Consider the following 7536-nt stretch of genomic DNA (forward strand, 5'->3'; position numbering starts at 1 on the left):
CTCATACAACTAAGCGAACAATGTGAGGAATGGTGTATAGTGGAGCTCCAAGGTATATTAGAAACTAAAGATGGAGTGTCGTTGGCAAATCTTTGGATAGGAGATCTTCACTTTGACGCTGGCGGCCGCCCGCAACTCATAATTGGTCACCATTTGTTAACCGGCTCGTGTGTCAAGCTGGACAAACCGCTGGCTGTAATGAAGAAGATAACAAAGCAGCCATTATTTGGTGAAGACGTAGAGAACTGCACTAGTTATGAAATAATGGCACTTGTGAAAAGGAAAATTATCTTCAAGAACAGACCCAAGCCAATCATTTCAAAGACTGTACCAATAAGGATTTAGAATAGATTTGTGTAATTAGACTGTAATTGTGTAAATAGTTGAAATAAAATGACACCTTGGTGCTAGATGATGAACACTGTTAATGAATGAATCCAAGGTAGTTGCTTATGCTCGTGTCTGTCTTGCTCGTTCTGGCGAGCCTGCAGACTCCATTAAGACAACTTCAAGCTCAATACGATGTGACGGGGAACTGTACGAGTTCTACAAAGTGTATACTGGGGTGGACAACACTGTAAACATTTACCACGAGTCAGTGCAGCCACTTATAAGACAGTTCCTATCAGGTTACAATGTGTGCGTCTTGGTATTCGGTGAGAGTGGATCAGGGAAGTCCTACACATTGGCTGGTACAGTCAATGAAAGAAATGCATTTTTCCCTTTAGCTGTGAATGACATATTCCAAAGCAACACACGTGGTATCAGGATTGAGGCTTATGAGCTGCTAGGAGATGCATTAAAGGATTTACTAAACAGCAACAGCGATCATTTCAACTTAGCTGCCTCGTCCAATACTGTCAGAGTTAACAGGTATGACCACACTGCTGGATTTGTTGAAGGGCTTACCTCCCAGGTTGTTGAAAGTGCTGAGAAGTGTACGAAGGCTTTTAAGACTGCCTGGGAAAATAGAACACTGGACCCGTCAAGTTCCCGAGGATTCAATGCATCTAATCCTCATGCAACAGTCGTCATCTCACTAATTGCTCGAGACAATATAAAGAAATTGTCCAGTCGGCTGACATTTGTCAAGTTACCATGTTCTGATGGTTTGTCAGATCAGCCATTAACCCGTCGTGGTCACCCAAGCCTGTTACGCCCATTACGAAGCTTCAAAAAATTAGTGATGGATCTCTCAGATATTTCCAACCCATTGAATGCAAATTATGTTGACTCAAAATTGACACAAATTCTGCGTGAGGCACTTGGCGGCAACTGCATCAGCTGTGTGTTTGTGACACTAAATCCACTTATTAAAAAGGATGGCCAACTGGAATTGTTATTGAGGTGTGCTCGAAACCTTCAAGACATTACAAACTATCCAATAGTTAACACCAAGGCTGCAGTTGGGCTATTGAAAATGTACTACAAATTGTTAGAGTGGGCAGAGCAAGGAAAAACTGGTAGTGATTTACCTAGTACCCAAACTTTTGACGAGGCTCAAAATTATGCCAAGAAAGCAGAAGACCAGATGGGGGAGATCAGTACACTGAAAAATAGAGTTAAAGAATTGGAGTCAAAGTTGGGACACACAGTTAGCGAGCGTGCTAGTTTAGATAAGAAATTGTTGCAGAGTAAAGAAGAATTGTTAACAGTGAAGCGAGAGTTGTTATCAACACAGAGGCAGGTGATACAACAAGGTACTGACAGTGAAGATGAGATACACAAGAAGACGCAGGAGTTGCTGTTGCTTGAGAAACAAAATTCAGAGTTGATGTCCGATCTATCACGATTGAGGTTGGAGAGTGATACAGTAGTAGGTCGTACAGAGAAACTTCAGGTGCAGAGAGACAAGGCTACTGAAGATTATCTTCAACTTAAACTAAAACATGATGTTTTGTCCCAGGAAGTAAATAATAAGACAGGTGAAAATGATGAGCTTAAAATGCAAATGGTTTCCTTAATTACAACCAAACAAGCTCTCGAACGAGAAATTGAGAGCTACAAAGTGGAGTGTGCTGCACTGAAGGCCAGAATTGATGGCTTCACTTCTGGATATCAAGCTAGTAATCACACAGCTACAAATGGAGCTCATTTTGAAAATGAGAATACCTCATTGAAAGAAAGAGTCCAACAGCTGGAGACTGCACTGGCAAATATTCAGTCTAAACCACAGGCAGAGACTAAAACAGTCATCATTCCTTCTCCTGGAATGGAACAACAGTTGCAAACTTATAGTCAATTGACCCAAAAACTTCAGGAAACAAATCAAATACTTGAACAGAAACATAAACAATTGAGTGAGGTGTACAGATCACGTCTAGAGCGTTACATTCAAGACATCACCAGTCATATTCAACAGCAAACCAGTGTGTCTTACCACCAACACAATGCCACTTTGCTCAACTCCTATGCCACTGAAATGATACAAAGCATGGCAGAATCTTATAACAGCAGAGAAGGTGAACTAGAAACATCTTTGAGGAAGGCACACACACAATTTAATGATTTGCTATCTTATCTCAACCAGGTGGCCACAGAGAATGCCACCCTTAAAAGATTACTAACAAGAAATGGCATCAGTGCAAACACTATGGAGCTACATCCACCAAATCTTGTCCTGAACAAAACACCAGATGTACTGGCGTCCACAAGATCTCTTGATCAAATAAACAGCTCTTTGGACACTGCTCTGAGAAAGCTAAGTCACATTAGCCACGAATCACCATCTAATTTTAAACACCATTTGACTGAGCTATATCGTCAACTTGTTAGGGTAAAAGGACAACTTTTAGTAACAAAATCTCCATTGCTAGCTAACAGCATTGACAGAAGCCATCAAGAAGAAAATTACCAGGTCTTGCAACAGCTGGAACAACAAAATGCATCACTACTTTCAAGATGTAGCATCGCTGAGGCACAAGTACAAGAACTTCAGAAATATATCGCCAAGGTTCTTAATGAGAGAACGATATTAAACAAGTGAATAATAAAGTTATGTATATACATTTTGTAGAATAATACATGAATTACAATACCTATTCTATCCATAGTTACAAGCAGTGTACCACAGAATCCAGTTAACCTACAGAAGAAAGATAAATTATGGGATAAGGGGCTAGTGTATGACTAAAGTACATCAGTATGTACCTAAATAATAGACCTGGTGCCACAGCTATTCATACACTCGTTATAGTACCTAGACATAAATGCTTACCACAAAGAAAGCTGACGAAGTTAACATTCCTTCCTTGAACACATCCCATGCACCTCCATAATCTTCTTCATCCTGTGCTTGATACACAGTAGCGTACAGGTATATGCCAACACCATTAATAGCTAAAAACCTGGAGTTTAAGACCCGTGCAATTAGCGCCACAAAGATTAATTACTTACAAAAGTAATCCTACAATACCGTGGAGTGGAAGTACGCCCCATACGAAGCCGAGGATTACTGCTAGTAGTTGTCTGAGCCAGTGTATAACGTCCATAAACTGATCCTAAAATGAGCAACTCTAAATTTCTCAATAATCGCATTACCGATACTACCTTGTCATCCCACGTTTGACGAGGGCGGATGGCTTTAATCACGATCGATATAAACGAAGGTGGCCGAGCTGTTTTAACTTTCTTCTGCATTTTGACTTCGAGTGAGCATCAATTAGAGCAAGCAACATTTAGTGGTGCGCATTAGTTGGGATAGATTCTAATATTTCAGTTAAATTTATGACATGGCAGATAGTACACAGAACGACAAGACGGAGGAAGCCACAGGCCAGTTAGTCACTCATCCGCCTGCTGCCCTTCTTGAGGGGCTAGGAAGCCAGGGGAAATGTAAAACAGACGAGTACAAAACCTTTGAAGAGCTGCAGGTAGCAGAAGGTCAAACCAACCCAATGATTTTAGCCTGTCAGCAATGTCGCTCCAAAATACTTCGAGCTGGAAAAGCAACTCTGATAGCAAAGGAGGTAATTTAAAGACACCGTACATACTTTAAACTTAAGTTTTGTGCAGGTTTTCTTGCCTCTAGTATCTCAAAAGAAAGCTATAGGCACCCAGCCGGATGGTGAAACTGTAAAGGATTATTGGTTGGTTAATGAAATGATGACATTTGAAAATGTTGGCTTTTCAAATACTGTTGGTACATCCACCAAGTACCTCACTTGTGCTGATTGTGAAATGGGACCACTTGGAATACACGACCTGCAAAACCCTCAAGAATTTCTTGTGGCAGTAAGACGAGTCAAGTATGCTGCAAATTAATTTGACAATAAACACAATGTGTATTTTACTATTTACAATGTAAATTAATATATTTTACACAATTTGTTCTATGTACAAAGTTAATTTAAATTTGCTAGTGCAGTGACATTGGGTATGACACTACTAGTAACAGATTCAGCTACTACAGTGTCTACTGAATCACTATCTGTTGCTTGTGCTTCATCAGAAGTTTTCATGCTCTTGTTTGTGATTGTACTTATACCGTATGAGAATCTATCTGGTGGAACAATTTTTCTTTTTCTACGTGTCCGATAACGTCTTGTTACAAGCTGGGAGTGAGATGATGGTAGACAGTCCCCGTCATTGTGGGAGCAGCATTGAACATCTGGTACTTCAGTCATGTGGGTGCTGCTGTTGCCTTTCTTTTCAATCAGCTGCTGAAGTCGAAGAAATGGTGAGCAGAAATCACAAGACAACACGTGTATGCACACGCACACACACCCACACACCTGAACTACAGTTGGCAAAGGCAAATTTCTGTCAATACCTCCCAAAAGCTCTTTCAATATCCAACACATTTTCTTATACAGTTCTCTTGTTAATGGTTGCACTGATAGACCAACTAAAGACAACTTTCCATTGGACAAGATTTTCTTTACTTCAGTAGACCCAAGCTTGTGTGCATTTTCTAAAACCATCTTGTCAGAATGATCACCAGACCTGCAACTATAGTTATCAAATAACTGTCTGATGAGGCAGTGAGCTGCCTGTATCCTATCACTGACTGGAGAGCAACAAGCTACATAGATCACCGCCTGAAAAATAGACATACTTTACCTGCCAGTTACTTATTCAGAAATACATCATCACTTAGGATAGCAAGTCAATATTATGAACATTATGGAGGACAGGACAATACAACATACCTGAGACTTGAGATAGACCAGTAGTTGACTATATTGTTGTACAGAGATGACATTGGGGTATAGACCATGAAGAAACTCCAGTAGGTATACTGCCTGATAATAGTTCTCTAGGTCACTTGACATCACAATTGCCCCCAGGGTCTGCATGACACGTCTCGTCCGACTGACACAGTGTAGAGACTTGGGAGCATAGAGATCAAGAGAAGCTTCATCATCCTGTGCTACAGGGAAGAGTACAGCAAAGACGAAAATATATCACACGACTGTCATGAATAATATGTGTAGCAAACACAGCTGAAGACAAATAACTCACCACTAGAGCTACAGGCAGGGTTGCTCACTCAACATATGTACATTATTACTTTTCAGGTAGCTAGAGGAATTTTATTGCTCTGAAAAGTCCTTCTACCATCCATGTGATGACGCGATCACACTTTTTGCCATAGACCACAATGCATTTATTCACCAGAATCACATACTTATTGGAACATTTTATGCATATGTTAAGGATTTTTAAAAACACAATATACAAAGATTTTGCAAAACTTTACTACACTTCTTGGCATGTTGTCAGTAAGGGCATCAAGTCTTTGAACTATTTACGTAGATCAATGTTTGGTTGCAGCCGTGCAGCTAAGTGTGCCGCATACAAAGCTATCATCCGGCCAATGCTAGAGTATGCTGCAGTCGTATGGAATCCCCATAATTTGGGAGATATCCAACTACTAGAGTCCCTACAAAAGCGGGCAGCTCGATGGATCTGTGGGAGTTGCTGGAGTCCATCTACCAGCTCTTGGACCATTTCTTCGAATGATTGTTGCTCCCAACTTCACCTTCCTTCTCTCCAGTCAAGACGAAGTTTCCTTTCGGTCAGTTTCCTCAATGACATATATCACCAGCAAACATCTATTACATTTAATAGTCACTGTTCATTTAATTCCATAGCATCTACCAGAAGTCACCATCTTTCACTAGTCCCTCCACAGTCCACCATTAATTCTAGGAGATATTCTTTTTTTGTCAACACAACTTTCTTCTGGAATACTGTGCCATTACATATCCTTGAAGACAGTAATCGAAAGTCTTTCCAGCATCACCTTTATAATTACTTATGTGTCAAGTAACTTCTTAATCACTGTTTTGTGTTTTGTTGTATACTGTTTAGTTTGTAGTGTACTGTAGGTATATGTATATGCATGTTTGTTTGTTGTAGGCGGACACCTTGTACAGGCTTTGCCTTTTGTGTATGCCTTCCTTTTTGGTAAATTGATAATAATAATAATAATAATGTACCACCCATTTATAAACTGTATTTCAGGTTGTTTGATTTTAATTTAAACTCAATACATTTAGCCATAGATACTACTGTCAGTGTAGTTGGCAGAGCTGTTCTAGTCTTGCGTGGCCAGACTGCTCTTTTTCGTGTATTGGGTGGGGGCCGGGAAAAAGGGTCTGGTGCAACTCCAACAGCTGTTTACTTCTGAGCCATCCCCAGACTCTGGAGACACTAATTGAATAACATTGGCCACAAAGGAGGCACTGATTACGCCAGTAAAACAATGAAATATTCATACATTTCTGCTCCAGTTGTGAGTCTTGTTACACGATGAGGATGAACTTTCAAGACACTATAAAAGAGACATCGGAGCAAATTAAGATTCATTTAAAGGATAGACAGATCGAAGCCATCTCGAGTTTACCTACTGACTCACCGGCATCTAGTTCCTTTGTGGCCAATGTTATTTAATTAGCCTCCCCAGTGTCTGGGGACGGCTCAGAAGCAAACAGCTTTTGGAGTTGCACCAGACCCTTTTCCCCCACCCAATACACGAAAAAAAAGCGGTCTGGCTACGCGAGGCTAGAGCTGTTCTTGCATGTGAGACCATGAAGAAATCTCAGACTGAAGTACTCTAATAGAACATACACACCAGTAAACGATCGGACATTTTAGCTGTTACTACGCACACAGAATACCATGATTGCATACTTCTGTTAGTGTCAAGTGCTACTTTTCGAGAAAGAAGCAATTCTGTCACAAGTGCTTCAGCCGTTTCCGCCATTACTTCACCAACCTTAGCATCACGCCAGGAGGACCAGTCCATCTCTGGACACTTGTCCGGATCAGCTGGAGGAAGCACCGTAAACATTGTGCATTAATTAGAAACTTCGCTTACTATTCGTGAACGCATTAGTTTCAGATACACACTCATGTGATTGTTAAATCCCTATTGTCATCTCACTCCGTCGCCTCGCAATTCCTGTCTAAATTAGCTTTCACGTGATTCTATATTGCTAATTAGCAGGACCTGCCTGGGGCATAGGTGATTGCTTGCAACTGTATATATTAAGGTCTTGATATAAAAATCAACAAGTTCTTCATTATTTT

The 7536-nt window shown here is 40.5% G+C and overlaps 4 protein-coding genes across 6 annotated transcripts; 2 read left to right on the forward strand and 2 right to left on the reverse strand.

Annotated features, from left to right (window-relative positions):
* Positions 1 to 297: 297 nt before the first annotated feature.
* Positions 298 to 3048, forward strand: LOC136263335 (coiled-coil domain-containing protein 78-like). The gene has a single exon (XM_066057853.1). The coding sequence runs from the start codon at positions 428 to 430 to the stop codon at positions 2984 to 2986; it is 2559 nt and encodes an 852-aa protein (XP_065913925.1). The 5' UTR covers positions 298 to 427; the 3' UTR covers positions 2987 to 3048.
* Positions 2991 to 3690, reverse strand: LOC136263347 (GEL complex subunit OPTI-like). Its single transcript, XM_066057871.1, has 4 exons — positions 3550 to 3690; positions 3397 to 3500; positions 3218 to 3347; positions 2991 to 3085 (listed from the first exon to the last, which is right to left on the reverse strand). The coding sequence occupies exons 1-4, from the start codon at positions 3637 to 3639 to the stop codon at positions 3044 to 3046; spliced, it is 366 nt and encodes a 121-aa protein (XP_065913943.1). The 5' UTR covers positions 3640 to 3690; the 3' UTR covers positions 2991 to 3043.
* On the forward strand, positions 3661 to 4369 carry LOC136263346 (guanine nucleotide exchange factor MSS4-like). Its single transcript, XM_066057870.1, has 2 exons — positions 3661 to 3968; positions 4015 to 4369. Exons 1-2 carry the CDS (start codon positions 3732 to 3734, stop codon positions 4261 to 4263), a joined length of 486 nt encoding a protein of 161 aa, XP_065913942.1. The 5' UTR covers positions 3661 to 3731; the 3' UTR covers positions 4264 to 4369.
* On the reverse strand, positions 4244 to 7469 carry LOC136263343 (uncharacterized). 3 transcript variants are annotated; one of them, XM_066057862.1, is made up of 4 exons: positions 7325 to 7469; positions 7138 to 7275; positions 5151 to 5371; positions 4244 to 5039 (listed from the first exon to the last, which is right to left on the reverse strand). In XM_066057862.1, the coding sequence occupies exons 2-4, from the start codon at positions 7250 to 7252 to the stop codon at positions 4344 to 4346; spliced, it is 1032 nt and encodes a 343-aa protein (XP_065913934.1). In that variant the 5' UTR covers positions 7253 to 7275; positions 7325 to 7469; the 3' UTR covers positions 4244 to 4343. The 3 variants fall into 3 exon arrangements, with proteins under 3 accessions (XP_065913934.1, XP_065913935.1, XP_065913933.1); XM_066057863.1 differs by having other exon boundaries at positions 4244 to 4658; positions 4734 to 5039; positions 7138 to 7434; XM_066057861.1 differs by having other exon boundaries at positions 7138 to 7434.
* Positions 7470 to 7536: the final 67 nt, after the last annotated feature.

Source organism: Dysidea avara, chromosome 8, assembly GCF_963678975.1.
Source record: "Dysidea avara chromosome 8, odDysAvar1.4, whole genome shotgun sequence".
Taxonomy (NCBI): Eukaryota; Metazoa; Porifera; class Demospongiae; order Dictyoceratida; family Dysideidae; genus Dysidea; species Dysidea avara.

What these genes read in the sequence shown, in the direction of transcription:
- LOC136263347 (XM_066057871.1), bottom strand. Translation starts at nt 3,639, where the DNA reads ATGCAGAAGAAAGTTAAAACAGCTCGGCCACCTTCGTTTATATCGATC. An exon ending in GGTATTGTAGGATTACTTTT is followed by an intron (nt 3,348 to 3,396) that starts GTAAGTAATTAA and finishes CTTAAACTCCAG; the next exon opens with GTTTTTAGCTATTAATGGTG. An exon ending in CTTCGTCAGCTTTCTTTGTG is followed by an intron (nt 3,086 to 3,217) that starts GTAAGCATTTAT and finishes TTTCTTCTGTAG; the next exon opens with GTTAACTGGATTCTGTGGTA.
- LOC136263343 (XM_066057861.1), bottom strand. Translation starts at nt 7,297, where the DNA reads ATGTTTACGGTGCTTCCTCCAGCTGATCCGGACAAGTGTCCAGAGATG. An exon ending in AGCACTTGACACTAACAGAA is followed by an intron (nt 5,372 to 7,137) that starts GTATGCAATCAT and finishes TCTTCCCTGTAG; the next exon opens with CACAGGATGATGAAGCTTCT. An exon ending in TGGTCTATCTCAAGTCTCAG is followed by an intron (nt 5,040 to 5,150) that starts GTATGTTGTATT and finishes TCTATTTTTCAG; the next exon opens with GCGGTGATCTATGTAGCTTG.
- LOC136263346 (XM_066057870.1), top strand. Translation starts at nt 3,732, where the DNA reads ATGGCAGATAGTACACAGAACGACAAGACGGAGGAAGCCACAGGCCAG. An exon ending in CAACTCTGATAGCAAAGGAG is followed by an intron (nt 3,969 to 4,014) that starts GTAATTTAAAGA and finishes AGTTTTGTGCAG; the next exon opens with GTTTTCTTGCCTCTAGTATC.
- LOC136263335 (XM_066057853.1), top strand. Translation starts at nt 428, where the DNA reads ATGAATGAATCCAAGGTAGTTGCTTATGCTCGTGTCTGTCTTGCTCGT.